Genomic DNA, 16,627 nt, shown 5'->3' on the forward strand with positions numbered 1-16,627 from the left:
TGTCATGTGGGTGCCAAAGAACATTTTTAATGAAGGTGTGCCCACTTAGGGTTTTAGAACTGCCTTCGGAGATCTTGATGAAGAATCCTGAGGTGTGTAGGTCTTTATTCTCACACCTGCGGAAGACTTTCTGCCTGGACTTCATTTTGATCAGGCTAACATTAACTAGTCAGGAAAAGAGGCTACTTAATCGGGCTACTGCTGGATTCTTCAGCAAACACGTGCTAACATAGCTTACTGAAAACACACACACACACACACACCCCTCCAAATCCTGTTCACAACACCCTGTCTTTCTCCAGCCCTATCTTCCTAATCTTCACATCCAAATTTCTGGAAAGTTACCTGCACATAAATTGTCACTCCCTTGCCCCCATTCATTCTTCAGTCCTCTCCAATCTTTCATCTCACCTCTCCACTCAGACTGCTAATGTCATCAGAGAGCTCCGTATTTCTGCAGTCAGTAGGGACCCTTCCATCTTCATCCATTTCCTAAGTCGTGGTAACATTTAGCACTTGGCTATTTTCTCTGTAATAAGCCACTCTTTTTCCTTGGATGTTCTAATAGTCACACACACACACACAGAGTATCTCTATATACTAGAGTTTTTCAGGGCTCAGTCTGGCTCCTTTCCAGCTATTCTATACTATTCTTCTGGTATATCATTCACTCCGCAGTATCATTCGATCTAGGATTTAAATACTATCTACATGCTCAAGGCATCCAAATATATGTATCCTGTTCAGAACTCTCCTCTGAGCTCCAGGTCCTCCATCTAACTGTTTACCTGGCCTTTCTACTTGGACATCTCACAAATGTCTCAAATTTTACAGGTCCAAGAGTCAGTCTTTCCCATGGAATCCTTTTCTCCATCCTGGGAAGACATCACCATCTTCCAATGGTGGAGAAGCTCAAGCCTCAGCTGAAAAGTTCTCCCTGACACCACTTCCCCTCGTGAAATTCCCTGGTCCAACTCACCAATAAGACAAAGCAATTCTATTTGTAAAATGCATCTTGTGTTTGTCTGTTGGTCCATCTTGGCTGCCACTTCTCAAGTCCTGATCACCGTGTCTGGGTTCAGCTACTCAGTAACATCCTAACTGGTCTTCCTGCTTCCAGTCTTGTCCCCTCTTTAGTCTCGTCTCCACTCTGTTGGCAGAGTGAACCTTTCCCCAATACAGTCTGGTCACTTCTCTGCTGGAGATGATTTATTGTCTTTTCATTGCATTTAGGATAAAGATTCCCATGGTCTAGTCTCCATCTCCCCAACTCAGCCTAAAGCCCCCTCCCCCTGACACCATGCTCCAGACAGATCAGCCTTTCATTTCTTTGAACTGAACTCATCACACCTTTGTCCTCCTTTTGTGCTTCCCACAAGCTGTCCCCTCTGGCCCAAATCATCTTTACACCCCTCTTCATTTTCCAGGTCCCAAAGTACATGCCATTTCTTTAGAAAACTGTTTAATTGTTCTTTTACCTACCTCCACATGCCATGTAAAGCAGTTTTCTATTTTAAATCTTATTGAACACTTTACTGGTTCATTCACTGTACTCATACAAAGTTCTAATTATATATTATATATGTTATATTAATTATATGGCTATTTACTGAACATCCACCTCTCCTCCCCCACTGTAAACTCTGGAGGGTAGGGTCCATGTCTGTCTACATCTACGGGGCACACAGTAGGTAGCCAATCATTTGAGTGAGTGTTCTCAGCCATCAGTGAGAGTGTATTGGGAGCTTTCTGTTCCTAAGACTTATTAAAGGACCCAGTTTGTGACTGATTTCATTTTAAAGTCAACCATGGCTGGATTCAAAGTTATCCCTATAAAAATTCCATATTCTCCTCTTGCATTCCAACGTGGATGGGCTTTCTTGGAACGTCTGCCTATCTTGGAGCGCATGTGAATGTCACTGGGTCGCAAGCCAGCAGTAGCAGCTCCTGCAGGCACACTGGGCTAGGAGTGGACACGTCCTTTGCCTTAAGTACAGAATGTGGCTGAAATGGTCGATCAGATTAATTTGATGAGTGTCTTCTCTGTGTGACCTGAAGGTTATATATGAATACTGGAAACACATACTTTTTGCAGTATGTGGCTGTCTTCCTCAATACCGGATTCTGGTCCTGATTTTCTTTTCAAGCCCCATCTCCGCCTTTTCACCCCTCTCACTGCCCCCCACCCCCTGCCCAACACAGCCCCTTAAGTACTTGACACTAGAGCTACAACAGACGACTTGTTGCTCCTCAAGTACGCTCTTCCCAATCCATGCGGCTCCCCCGCCTGGGACGGTGCTCCCCACTGGTAAAAGTTTCCTTTCAAAGTCCTAAGTAAATTTCTCATTTTTGGGGAAGTCTTTCTTTCTCTGTATCCTTTGTTGTGACCACCTACTGCACGTCCAGTGGCCAAAACACATTGCCTCTTTCTCCTTCACTCCCAAATAGCTTTGCCCATTTCCTAAGAAAGCCCTTCACGCTTTGGATTATATTTGGTTTCTGCCTTGTTCTGAAGCCCTTTGTATGCCCATCCTGGCTTTGGAACCCAGAACATACTATGTGTTCAAGAACCGCTTGCTGAACTGAATGGGCTAAATAAATTCTGCTGTGGTTGCACAGATACGGTTTCCAGCAAACACTGACAAATCTTTCACCCAGGTGGGTGACCACCTTACGAACAGCATGGTCTCTGATCACTAGGTGACAGCCGGGTTAGTACGCCCCTGTTCTACTTCTTCTGTATTTCCAACAGAATGAAAGAAATCAAGGGAGGAGTCAGTGGGTCGTCTTGTTCTGACTGGCAGAAGCATTTCGCTAAGGCACTAATCCTGTCAACCAAACCTCAAAAGTTTTCTGCTTCGGTTGCACAGATATTTCAGCTCTAGAATCTGTGAGTCAGAATTATCCGGACAAACCATGAGTTATATATTCTACTTTGCAGCACAGGCCCAGCCTCAGTTTCCCCATCTGCAAAATGCAAATCATTATGCCTGCCACTGGCGGACTATCTTAAAGAATAATGAGATAATGTCTATGAGAGCATTTACAGTAACTTAGAATAAACCTGTCAGAGAAATGCCAAGAATTATTACGCTGCTATTTTTGTAAGTGTGTGTGGTTTCTGTCACTTTCCTAACATAGCAAAGAAAAAGTAAGACTACTAGGTTAAAATAATTCCTATCAAAAAAGAAAAAAATCCCACTCACTGCAAATATGCTAGGGCATCAACCAAGGTGATAATTATATTAGCATGGTTTTGAAGAAGAATCCCGTATTTTGCATAATATATTGTATTTATATCTCCACAGCCTGGAGGCAGAATTCCTAAAATCCACAGTCACATTGTGTCAATGGGAGAATTTTAGTAGCATATTAAAAACTTCACTACGAATGATCTTTCAATAAAGGGTAACTTCCAGGAGAACATAAAAGGTTTTTTGTTTCATATTTATGATAATTGTTAGTGTAAAGTATTCATAGAAAAATCAAAATCTCTCAGTTTAAAAGTAATGAGCCCATTAGCTATCAAGTTAAAAAAGTTATTTTTGAACATCATCACTTAATTTGTCGAGTTCAAAACAATGATTAACAATGAATAATTATGATCATTATCACTTTAATTTAGGTTGAAAATGTGGCTTCTAAGAAAGAAAGCCTGAAATAAAAACTAGAGCCAAAATAAACACTGAACTTTCTGTTACGGATTTAAGTGGGAGAAAGATTATGCTAATTTCCTTTCTATAAAACTATTTTCTTTCATCATTCAAAACATGCAAAAACTTCTTAGAAGTTGAAATACCATTTCAGAGCATGAGATCCACATGTTTGTTCCCTATGACATTTATATCATGTTACAGGTGGGAATACGTCTAACCGACAGAATTAAGGGGGCGAGGACCCTCTTTCGGCTCCTAAAGCCCGCTCAGTTGAGGGCTGCCGGAGACACTTGAGCAGTTCCTAAAGAATCCAGCAGAGGGCGGAAGTGCACAACCACAGCAGTCCGTGCAGCCTGAGAGCCTTGGTACAAAGCATCTCATCGACTATAATCAGGTCATTGCAGATGGGATGTTCCTCGCTCTTGCTTTGGAAGGTTTTAAATGGTTTCCAGGTGAACTATTTTTAAGTGAGAACTTTTTCAGTGATTTAACAAATCGGTCATTACTGAATTTAAGTGTTAAATGTGAGTTAGAGGCCTTCGGTCTTTTGCACGGCTTAGCTCCAGGGTGTCAGAGGCATTCCCAGGAAATGGTAGCGGCGTTACTACCCAGTCTTCAGAAGCAGACTTGGCCTTTTATGTTTTTCCCCTCAGTATATTCTTCCATATTTTTTTCTCTTAAAATATCTAGTAACAAGGTCTATAAAATAAGACACTTATAAAAATCACACAGGACCTCGAGGTAAGTTTACCTTTTAGTAATTATTTTATAAACATTACTGTAACAATTACTGCTGTGCTATAACTGCACTGAAATGTCACTGGTTACGGCTGTAACAGGACAAGAGTGAAGCCCCAGAAAGTGCTGATTTAGAGACTGTCTCTACAGGCCTATGAACCTATTTTAAGAGAAGAGCAGAACTGAAATTAGAAAACTGAATCCTAAGAACCACTTTATTAATGTAATTTATATTTTCACTATAATAAATATTGTTAAAAAGTTAATTCAAATAATATATTTAATAATATTTCAAAATGTAGATTTTCTACAAAGAATCTGAGAGAAATATTTATTCAACTTCCTCCTATGCTAATTTCTGATATGCTATGAGGTTTAAGAAAATGGAGAACAAATCTGAAAAGTCCAACCATGTGGACTGGGATCAGTATGCTCTTTTTGATAAAAATGTTACTCATCTATACTGACCTTCAAGTCACTATCATGGGATGAAAATTTTGACTTCAAACTAAGAACTCAGTGGACAGTCTTCTCACTAAGGTCTAAGTCACTCCTTTTTTTTTTTTTTTTTTTGGACACTCTAGTAAGTTTTATTTTGCAAATATTATTCCTGCTTTCAGCACAGACTAAAAGGTCAAAACCACAGTCAATTTACAATGACTCCATGTTTGTGTGCAGTGTGTGTAGGTCTGTGGTCAGGGAGGTGGGTAAAAAATGGGGGAGGGTTGGTATGCATTGCCCTTTTGTTTCTTCAGTTTTATCTGATGTTTTACACCAAGTTCTAGAGGAGGCTGGTGTCATGTCATGTAAATGGAACTGGTCACAGAGCAACTGGGTTCTAGGTCTGGTTCTCACTAGTAGTGCCACCTTGGGAAGTCACTGCACATTTAGGGGGCCTCAGCTTTCTCATCTGTAAAACAATCAATTGGATGAGGAGATCACTAAGAATCCTTTAAAGTTCAAGACTGTATGATTAACAGAATTCATCTTTCAGTGGAATGACAGTTAAAGCACCTTAGCACCTAATAATGTCAGGCACTGGCTTAGGAACCGAGGATAAGAGTTCTCTAGATTTGTGAACTTGGTGGAAGTTGAGAAGAATGGAGAAAGAGACAGAATGGATGTAAAAACATGAGTAGAGGATTGCTTAAATTTGAATAGTCTTGTTTTTTTTAGTGCTCTGAATAGGAACAGAAAAAAAAGGTTAGTATTTACTGGGATTGCTATTTTTAGGTCATTCAGGGTTAATGACACATTTCAACTGTCACACATAAGAGGTCTTATTTACATAAACAACTTTACACAGCATGTGTAAATACAACAAACCAAAAGCCCTCACTGCTATTTGCTTCTCACGGGTTCCACCTGTCACTTAAGTCTATAAAATATTTGGCTTTAGAATCCTAATGGTCTTTGGCTATCATTCCAAGCAAGGGAGATCTACCTAGACAGCTAGGACAGTGATGAGTTTCAGGCTGTATTTATCATACCTTTCAAAGCCAACTAGATGCCACCAAACAGCTGAAAGGAATGAGAAGAAAGCACATGACCGGAAGGGCACACGGACACAGGACTTGGAACTGTCAGGGCACGTACCTGTGGGAATAAACGCCGTGTGCTGCTGCAGCTGCGCACTGGTGAGAGCCTGCTGGTAGTGCAAGACGCTGGGATTAAAGACGGTGCTGGCACCGTTGCTTTTTTCAAGTGCTTGTCTCTTTGGTAAAGGATGAAGAGCACCAGGAGGGAAGGCCTGGAAGGGAAGAATTGGATAAGACATGTATAACTCAAAGCAAACACCCCTTCAGTGTCCACAGAGATCATCAATCGCAACATTCTTTTTTAAAATGACAGCTAAGGAGATGCCTCTGCCATGCACCTTAATTTAAACAGCGGCAATGTCGCATGGGTGAGAATTTGTTATTGAGAGCGAAAGCATGATTTCTGTAACCCAAAATGGTAGCATCTTAACTAAGGAAAAGAAAAACTATCAAGCAACAACAACAACAAAAATGACTTTTAAAATGAGTTAAACTATTCTAAGGGGGGGAAGAAGCATGTGTGTTATTATTAATACCTATTCTTTCCTTTAACTAATGGCAATTTCTTGAATTTAAAGGTTAATTAGAATTATAATGAGCATTTTCTGAGCCAAGTAATTTTAAATTTGCTTCACTCTTTTGGAAAAGGTATTAAAATTTGTTAGGATTAATTTCTCCCACATATTACATATGAAAATGAGATGGATAAACACCTTATTGAATTTTTTTCATTAATTAATAATAATGATTGTTTGCAACCAATATTTTACAAGTAATACAAATCTCAGATGGTTCTCTGAAAAGCTACATGCAAAGCGAAAGGTGAAAGGTCAAAGTACCAGGTCTACAGATGCTTCGAGAGGTCGCTTCATTGCTTTGGCAGTCGACTGAGTCTTTTAATAACAGGCAGCGAGCACATGATGGCAGTGGGCCAATGGGATTCAAGCGAATTAACATACAGGTAAACAGCAAGCAGAGGTGCATCATGGGAACGGCATTGCATTGTGGATAGGTGAGAAGGAAAAAAATATTCTGAATGCAATATACAACGTACAAAACACTAGGCATGCACAACAACAAAAATGTTCTCTAAAGAAATGAATATTACACCTTAAATTAGTATTGAAGCAAAAATGCATCTACTATACCTTAGTTAAAAGCATATAAGAGAGTAAAATATAGATGTTTGAAATTCAGGAAAGTTAATTAAAACAGCAGCTTGCATACACACCATAAGCATTTTTTATATTGCTTCAGAAAAAAAATGCAAAACTTGTAAGGGCCACAGGATTGAAGAACTTCTGATAAGTTAGTTTTCAAATATAAAATAATAAATGCACTAAGTATAAGATCCAAGTTGAAAAAAAGACGTCTTAAACTTTTACGAAAATAATTTTTAATGAAGATCTAGCCCAACAAAATGAAGCGGCAAACTGAGACAAACAATTCAGGCAAAAAAATATTCAAACACAAGATTATTTAGGCAAAACTGTTTGGGTTTGGATCTTAATTTTTTGTCTGAATTATGTGGATAATTGTCTCAATTTTTCTCTTCACTCTGCTAGTGTGGATCTGGCGATGTGGAATAAGATTCCAAACTTAACAAGTTTTGAATTTGAGTCGTAAGTTTCTCAAATGTCCCACTTTTATTCCATTGTACTGTTTCTAATGACTAACTTATCATCCATTCTATGTTTTCCAACACATTTGAAATTTTTTTTCAATTGATCTCAAACAACTTACCGGATTACACTAAGAAGATACCCTTTAAAAGGTATTTAGTGTCCTCAGGTATCAAAATAATTTATATTTAATAATTCTATTTGTACTTTTAACTATGATCAGTGACAAACCCAGCTGAGATGTGGAACTCTTGGCTAGAACAAGTACAACAGCTAAAAATAGCAAAGAACTGCTTGGAATAATAGAAGTATATATTAACTTATAACCATACTTTGGGGCAGACAGTTTCCTTTAAACAGCTAAAATAATAATAATTAGTGATTGATTTAGACCCCAATGAAAAAAAAGTTCCTATTCCTTGATAATTGTGAAAATCCTAAAAATTTTATGATGGAATTCTGTGAAAATAAAGAAATTCAAAGGAATAGCTCCAACGCAAATAAAAAAATGAAATACCCCTTTTCTATGTTTAGCACAATAGGTAAATCCCTAAGGCTTGTAAAATAAATACAAAATGTTATATTCTAAAGGTCATTTGAAAGGAAAATGGGATAGTGTTAAATCCTCAAAATGGGAAACAATGAATGATACTCTCCTCGGCAAATAAAGAGCTGTTCATTATCATTTGATGACTCAGGATTAAAAGCACGGAGATCCCAGGAGATAAAGGAAACAGCTAAGGGTGGTGGCGGGGAGAAGAGACTAGAAATGAACTGGAAAGGACTATCGGTAAAGAAGAGGTTTAAAATGGCCAATGGAGAAAATGTTTTGGAAGGCAGTCTGGATAGAGGCCATCAAAAATATGAAATCATTGTTCTGCAAATAGGACTGTGAACATTTTTAAAAACCAACAAGATTCACAATAAGAGAGCGTCTTTGAAACTGAACATTCTTTCCTCAAATGTAAGTTTGACATGATGTAACTTTCAGGACAACACTTTTGTTTCAAATCTTTCATTCCTGTATAGCTTTACATGGCTAAGCAATGCAATTTTTTTTTTTTTTGCTTATATGAGTTTGTATTAACTATATAAGGCTACACAGCCTGTTCTCACGGAGTACACTGAGAATATTAACTGGATGGTTAAATTCGAAATCATTTTGGCCTCGACTTTCTGGATTCAATTCTTCCCTCACTTTTCCAGCCCTTGGGAATCTACTTTGGGGTGATCTTTTCTGATATGCGAAATCGAAGAGTGATTATGTCTCCAAAGGCTGGTATTTATGTACAAAATTTTGATTTAACAAGGCATCATTTAACGAGGTCTCCAAGTAGAAAAAGAAATATTAGATATTTCTCCCTAGGATAATCACCTGAAAGGTTAATGTTCTTTTTTTTTTCTGATCTTAATTTGATGAAATGTAATTTTGACAGAAATTATAATAACGTAGGAACTGAAAGAAACGAAGAGCTCTAAATTGAGCTGGACTGTGACAGTATCTCCCTCTCCACGGCTCCCTCCTGTGGGTTATCTTTACTGGATGCAAATATCTCGTCTTTTCAAGGAGGTCATGGAGGTCGAGCGTACATATCAGTAGCTTGCACACCTCACACTTTGAGGCACGTATGTAGAATGTATTTAAAACACTGCATGGATTAAGAGTCATGTTATAAATACGGCCTTGCAGTACACAGATGTTCTATTCTAGAGGATACGATTTAGCTGCAGCAATATGTTTAGCAATATTGAAAGATCTTCAGGCTCAGAACAGCCCTTAGAGACCGCCGAGCCTGATGCATTCTGGGAGTTTCCCTAGGCGCCTATATGCAGAGAATGAGGTGTTGTTTAATTGAGCCCCTACTACATTCCAGGCACTGGGCAGCCATTCCTGCTGGCTTCACCAACATTTCTGACCCCCTGCCCTCTCTGGGCCTTCCCCAGCCTTGTGGACATGCAGCCAGGCTTTCCGTTTTCTGGATCAAGGAGCAAGCCAACCTCACGGCAAGGCAAGCAGACTGTGGGCCTGGCCTGCCAGGCAAAGGCCAAATCTGAGGAGCCAGGAAACGCTGACGACAACAATCAGAGCTGCCGCTGTCATGTGGAAGAGGAGGATGTGGACAAGGAGGGTGGAATTCGAAGTTCCTGTATGTGTTTTCTCGAACAACTGAAACTTATCTGGCCGGTGGCAGCTGGTCCTGTTTCCTTTCACAAAATCAGTATCTCCTGGGGCAGCCCATTTAGGTGTGTGTGTGTGAGGAAAGGCTGCGTGCTTGGAGATCAGCTATCCTTTGTGCTAAAACGACCAAAGAGAAGCTCTGACTGGCTGATTTTCACGTTTGAAGGACGCTGGAGCGGAGGATGCTCCTATTTTAAGAGGTTGTAAAAGAATAAGGCTCTATAGGAAATAAATGTCTCCTTTTCTGGAATCAAAGCTTTAAATTCATTTTCAGGGTCCAGTTAATCAAAAGAAGGGGAAATCCCCAGACAATAATTAAAAACTGCTACAGGAATTCTTTGTAGTCAGATATGGAACCCAGGTGAATAGAATATTAATATCTTCTGACTGCAATCATCACTCCCATTTGTCCTTTTAAATCAATAAAATAATAGCTTTTCTTCTGTATACTGAGTAATCTTGCCACTAGAGCTAAGAATATCTTCACTTTATCCAACTGCAACTAGACTGGTTTCACATGAGCCTCTCACTTCAACTAAAAAGACATGACAGGTTCAGTAATTTTCATGTCATTGTCAGAAAGAAGCTGGCTTTTGTTCTGAAACTACGTTCCTCGGGGTTGTCTTTGTGGATGCTGCCAAGATCACCTGAAATATCAGAACTCCAAACTTGGGCACAGTGTAACAATCTAGGAAACATGGTAACTAAATATACTGACATACATCCACAGCAACCACCTCTGTGCATCTTGCCGGTACGAGGTGAAAATGCGCAGAAGAGCACAGAGAGGAGTACAGTCGAGGTACAGGTATCAGGCTGTCTGTGCAAATGGCCATTTCTTCTCTTACCTCCATCAACCCAGGTCATCTACCATCAACATATTCTAGGTGCACTGTCCCTCAGTGACTGTACAGCATACTGATTGCGGGTGTAAGAACTGGTACTTCTAGGTAATAGGCAGATAAATCAAGGTGCAGATGAATTTTCAGGGCTCAGCTCTAAGGTCACTATTAGTACCAGTGACTTGTTGTATTTAACAGGTATGTGAGGTATAGGGACTAATTTCTTCATAGTCTCAGAATCTCCTCTCATACCCTAGTGGCCAGAGAAAGCCAACATGATCCAGGTTGAGCCAGTCATGGCATGCTATGACTCTGACCACAAGGACACCACTAAAATGACCTGCTCCTTTTTTTGTTTTTCTAATTAGAGCTGGTGTAGAAGATACTGGTTTCTCTCTTGTCAAAAGAGGTGAGAATGTGTCCCTACAGGTGTCCAAAGCCATGGTCATATTGTCTGAAGAAGCTGGTCTTGAAGAATAGAGCTGATATACCAAGAAAAACCAAAAAAATGAAGACAAAGATTTACTGGTTTTCAAGTTTCTGGATCCAGGCACCCCTGAACCCTATTTTATCTCTACTATCCTTGACGGCACTAAATGATCTAGGAAAGCTCAACTTTCTCATTTAAGCTACTTTGGTTGAGCTCTTGTCTCTCGAAATCAGAGTCCTGACTAGCCCTGGAGACATCCTTGGTACCTGGTTATGATTTATAATACTAGCTTAATGTAAAAATGTGTTCTCTGTGCCCAACAATCAGCATACCAGTCAGAATAAACTTGGGCTGCCTACGAGAACGATTACAATGAAAAACATTTTACTTCTCATAGGATGAGATCTTCACTAAGAGCTGGTAAGGTGCAGACTGCAGAAATGCATAGAAGACCTCATTTGCTCTCTAAAAGAATTCCTTCTTCATCAGCCTTAAGTAACCAATTTCTCATCTCCCCTCCATTCCCCTCACCCCCTACTCTGAATTATAATCAGTTTTGAAAACCACTATTTTACTAGAACAAAAAAGGGGAGAACTTATCTATATTGTACTGACTGCCTTTTAGGGGATGCATACATTCCCACATACACAGAAACTCACACATCCAGAACAGTTATGTCCAGTGACACAAGAATGAGAAGGACGTGAGGAAAATACACTAACGGGACAAGGACTCTGAGAGGAAACAGAGAGAGATGAAGGACTCAGTGCTCAAGATACTGGAAATAAGCTCAGATTGGAAAGGTCTGAATGAGCACACAGGCCACACTCAGGGGCGATGACGTAAAGGCAGGCTCTGCCTTTCTGTCCGTATCCCTGATGCTTATCACGGGGTCAGGCCTTTAAAAACATTTGTGGAAAGAATGTGGACTAACAGGAACTTGTTTGTATAAAAGCTACCCTGGCATGTTGATCACTTATCAGTGTATGAGGTGGTGGTCCTTAGTTAGAATAATGTGTTTTAAACTATATCTTTCACCTCTGAAGCCATATCTGTCTTTCCCAAGGGATGACTAGCCACCGAGTCTTTCCTGGCCCACTGGACCCCTTTATGCGTTTCCATCCTGTCACCGAGGAACACTATCGCTGTCACTTACTAAACTCCGAGCTCCCTGAGGGCAAGGAAACCTGTGTAATTTATTTATTCTACCCAGCCAATGCCTGATGCCTGGCAGGTCTCATTATGTTTTGAATAAATGGATGCCCAGTGCCTATCATATATTAACACAGACTTCTGACAAGCCAGAGATCTCACATTAAAACAAATTAATTCTACAACCTAGTATGACACAAACTTTGCTGCACATTGGGATCGACTGGGACCTTCAAAAGAAAAAGAAAAGAAAAAAAAAAAAAGGCTCCTGCCCAGACCAATTAAACAAGAAACTTGGGCGGAGGGACTGACCTTAGAACCTTTCAAAGGCTTCTCAGGTAATTCAAAAATGCAGCTAAGTTTAAGTGTTCTAGGCAGGTGCTTCTCAAATGTTAGTGTGTACACAGAACACCTGGGGATAGTTTAACATTCAAATTCTGATCCAAACGGTCTGGCGTGGGGCCTGAGAGTCGTGGGGCACAGGCTCGGGGTTGGGGTGGGGTGGGGGGGTTGCTGCTCATCTCTGAGGGACAGGACAGTGACTCAGGGACTTGAGACTGCGTTCCAGGCCTTTCCAAAAAAAATTTTTTTAAGCGCCAGCCAGTGCAGCTCCATCTTCGTCTGTTTCACGATTTGATGTTCCGCATAAAATTTCATTTCGGGGGAGCAAGTCTAAAGCATGGCCCCCGTGAGAAGTAACAGAGGAGGGGAGGAAGCCGGAGCAGGGAGGAGCCAGTCGCCGCCGGCCGCCTGTTGCGGGCTCCCGGGCTCCCGGGCTCCGGGCGGCTGTCTCGGAAGTGCTGCTGCCTGTCTACCGCGCAGCTGCCGGCCTCCGGCTTTCTTTTCCACCCTCTCGGGCTCCGGGGCCCGCCTTCCTGTTCATCCCAGCTCCGAGGAAGAGCCCAGGCCGGTCCGGCCGGTCTCACGTCTCAGGGCAGGACTGGACGTGGGGAAGGGCGCTCTGCGCGCCCCGGGTTCCCTGCGCCCCAGGGATTTACTTATTGTGCTGAAGAAGGCAAGGAGGGAGGGACAAAACCAAACGGAACAGAACAAAAAGGGGGAACCACAACAGAACTTAGGCAGCGGAGCAGCAGGAGCAGCAGCCCGCCCTATCTCCCGGCGGCCGGGGAGCACCTCGGTCCCCGTGGAAGGCGCGGCTCCGGGCTCGCGGGGCGGAGGAAGGTGCGCGGCGCGCGCGCCCCACTTACCATGACTGTGGCCGCGGCCGCGGCTGCCTGGGCGGCCACCGCCGCTTGGTTGGCTTGGTGCTGCGCAGCTTTGATTTTGGCCTGCAAGTGTGCAGGAGGGTGAAAATATTTGCATTTCTCCCTCATGCAACGCCCCTTTATGTAATCCATACAAACGGTTACGGTGTTGTCGTTTGTGTCGATCATGGTGCTGTCGGCGGGGTGTGCAAAGCGGCAGTCGGTCTCTCCCCGGGCACAGTTCCCTCGCTGGAACTCCCTGCATACCTAGGACACGGGGAAGAAGAGCAGACGATGCGAAAGGAGGCCTGGGGCCGCGGGCGGCATCTGCCAGCGCAGCCGTGGGTGTTAGAAAAAAAAAGGGAGGGGGGGATAGATGTTTTTCCTTTTAACGGTGGCTTTGGTGCCATTTGCAATACAAATTCGATTATCCAGAACTCAAGTAGCCAACTGGAATCATCTCTGGCAAACTAATTTGAGTTCTGCTTCGCTCTCGTTTCTGGGATGAGAATCTATATTGAGAAAGTAAGTCCAAATCTGCAAGTTAGCTAAAATAACAAAGAAAAATCAACAAGGAAGACCTGCCCCCACCCTCCACCACGGTCCTTGAGTTTTATTTATATAAACAAAGAAAGTATATTTTATTTTACATATACTAATTTGGAGATTATATATGTATGTATAATTTAGACAACTATAAATATCTAAAACTTCTTCCACCATGACAGCTCTGGGATGTTACAGGTTTTTTGCATGGAGGGAAAATTTCACCAAAGATCAAGCCACAAGGTCATAGCTGCACAACTCCAAAAAGAACAGAGGGGAAATGACAAACTTGTTCCTCTTCTCTGAGGATGGAAGGGGGCCGGGGGGGGGGGGGGGGATCTGAACACTCCTGTTTCCCCCAGGTGCTGCTCTACAAAGATAATGTATGCTTATAACCACACATTTAGAAGAACTACAATATCTAAGACACCAAAACTTATGTAAGGTCACAATATTATTATTCTTGACAGCACAGAAAGAAGATAAAAAAGAAAGAAAAGATAAAGAACAGAAATATGGGAGGAGATAAAGCAAAAGAAACAAACCGAGGGAAGCAGAATAGTTTGCAGTGTCGATGTGTTGTTTCTTTTTTTAATTCCTTAATCCTTAATTATCCTGAAGTCTCAAGGAACTAAAATGCTCCATCCTCTGAGAATTCTGGTGGATCAAGAGTTTACTGTATAAAGAAATTTTTCTTTGGCATTTAAAGAGTATTCTTAATCTTGCTCTAAATATCAATATCAGGAAATAACATAAATAACATGTATCTGTAATACTTATATTTATAAATATCTTTATCAGAGAAGAATTACAAGTAAAACTGTAAGTAATTTTCTTCTCAGGCTCCGCTTCCAAAGCTGATGCATTTAAGTAGTGGTTCACATCTTGGTCACTAGTAATGTTATAGGAAGGGTCACCGACATGACCTTCAAGCCTTGTGAGAGTCAAACATACTTGGGAAATACAGTTTCACTGACAAGTGGTCAAGTGAGTTTGAAGAGTAAACAGATAAATCACAGAGTTATTAATTGTTTCCTTCGACTTCGGATGTTATCCAACATTCCATCTTTAGCTCATAAAATGTACAAAATAAAAATTGCTAAGATGTTCCCACAGATTCTGAGTAAGCCTCCCTCGATAAGTGGCCTGACTCCAGACTGAGACTGCATCAGAGGTGTGGACCAGCCATCAGGCATTTACCCAGGGGCTCTGTGTGCAGCCGACTTCATTCCTGGTTTGAAATGAATTGAAAGCTGCTTTGCTAAAGTCGTTGTGAATCATTTTTACATATGTCTTTGTCTCCCAGGCCTGTTGGGAAGGACAACTTGTTCCCAACTGGGCTGATTTAATTTGTTTTCTAAACCAAACAGTCACGTACTGAACATGAGAGCTCCGTGGGTCCACCAGGTGGAGCCCAAAACACTTTTCCAGTCCCGTGAAAGATCTGTTTAATAGTTACAAGGCGAGGTTTGATCAAAACAGTAGTGACGAGTCTATGGTCTTTTCATTTTGGGATCCACAGACTCCAGATGGAAGATATTAGGCAACCTTTTATTGCTTTCAAGATTAATTGGGTAAATATTTAAACAAATGCACATTGAAAGAACATTCTCGGATGATCCCACATAAAGCACAGTGTGTACTTCCTAACCATACATAAATATATCACTTAACACCTGTAATCGGTAGTGGAATTAAAGGAGCTCTTTGAAAAATCTATCAGAATCTTCACACACCCATATAAAATGCTCCCTTAGCTATCATAGGACATGGTAATTAAGATAAGTGGATGAATCCCCTAACTGATTAAAGAGAAATTTTACCTGATAAAGTACAGGTGAATTGGTTTGATTCCTGACCTAAAAATTTGGTTTTATAAATGGATGACCTTGTTTTCGTGACTTTTGTAGAACACCTGAATTTAATTTAAAGAAGATCTCTCAAATAAATAGTTAAAATTTCCCAGCCACCAGTTCCCCTTGTTTACCTACGCACAACTGGGGCTGATATTCTGGAACGTGCTAGGGCAGCCGTGCTAGTCCTTAAAATACGGTCAGTAGTCATAGTCCTGCTTCCTACAGCTGGTTGCCTTTGGGGGGCATCTCCATGGCTTGCATAGAGATTGACTGAATGTTCCATTGGTGGTTAAATATTCTGCCTTTGAACACACATTCCACATAACAGATTTTTGTTTCTATGAAACTTATTCTCCCACAGACTAATTTCCTTTACACTTGGCCTGAAGTTCGACAATAGACTTAGGAATGCGTGGCGTTTAGGTGAATGTGTGTGTATGGCTGTTTTGCAAGACTGAGTTAGTATCTTACAAGCATTCACTTATGCAGAAGTACACTTCTATCACAAATGCATCTCCAGCCACAAATATAATTGAAGTACCTCCAGTTTGTCAGTCCTGAGAAGTTTCTGAGTTGCAGTTGAGCCCGGGACAGTGACAGGTGGACTTCCAGGAACGATAACAGGTGTGGTGGGTAGAATTTCCGTTGGGACTAACCCAACTCCAGGGGTTACAGGTGCTAAGTAAGGCGCAAAGCTAATCGCCGTATTTGTCCCTATTGCGGGACCTACAGGAAAAGTGGGCTGTTAAAGGAAGATAACACAGGACAAAGACTTTTAGAATGCAACTTTAAAAAAATCACCAGCAAGTGTCATTTGAGCAAAATCTATTCATTGCATACAAAACTCTTTGCGTTAGTTGCA

At 41.2% G+C, this 16,627-nt stretch overlaps 1 protein-coding gene across 12 annotated transcripts in view; it reads right to left on the reverse strand.

Annotated features, from left to right (window-relative positions):
• The window catches only part of MBNL2 (muscleblind like splicing regulator 2), a 149,268-nt gene that overhangs the window by 26,764 nt on the left and 105,877 nt on the right, over window positions 1-16,627 (reverse strand). For 9 of the 12 annotated variants that reach the window (XR_004325892.1, XM_032496752.1, XM_032496756.1 and 6 more), the window contains 4 exons: window positions 16,307-16,507; window positions 13,367-13,630; window positions 6,772-6,825; window positions 5,991-6,144 (listed from right to left, as the gene is read on the reverse strand). Coding sequence is in view for 11 of the 12 variants with exons in the window: in XM_032496752.1 (XP_032352643.1) it covers window positions 5,991-6,144; window positions 6,772-6,825; window positions 13,367-13,630; window positions 16,307-16,507 (673 nt within the window). In the remaining variant the exon portion in view is untranslated. The remainder of the gene's footprint in view (window positions 1-5,990; window positions 6,145-6,771; window positions 6,826-13,366; window positions 13,631-16,306; window positions 16,508-16,627) is intronic. The other 3 variants (XM_032496758.1, XM_032496755.1, XM_032496757.1) reach the window with 1 other exon arrangement.

This window comes from Camelus ferus, chromosome 14 (assembly GCF_009834535.1).
Source record: "Camelus ferus isolate YT-003-E chromosome 14, BCGSAC_Cfer_1.0, whole genome shotgun sequence".
In the NCBI taxonomy this organism is placed as follows: Eukaryota; Metazoa; Chordata; class Mammalia; order Artiodactyla; family Camelidae; genus Camelus; species Camelus ferus.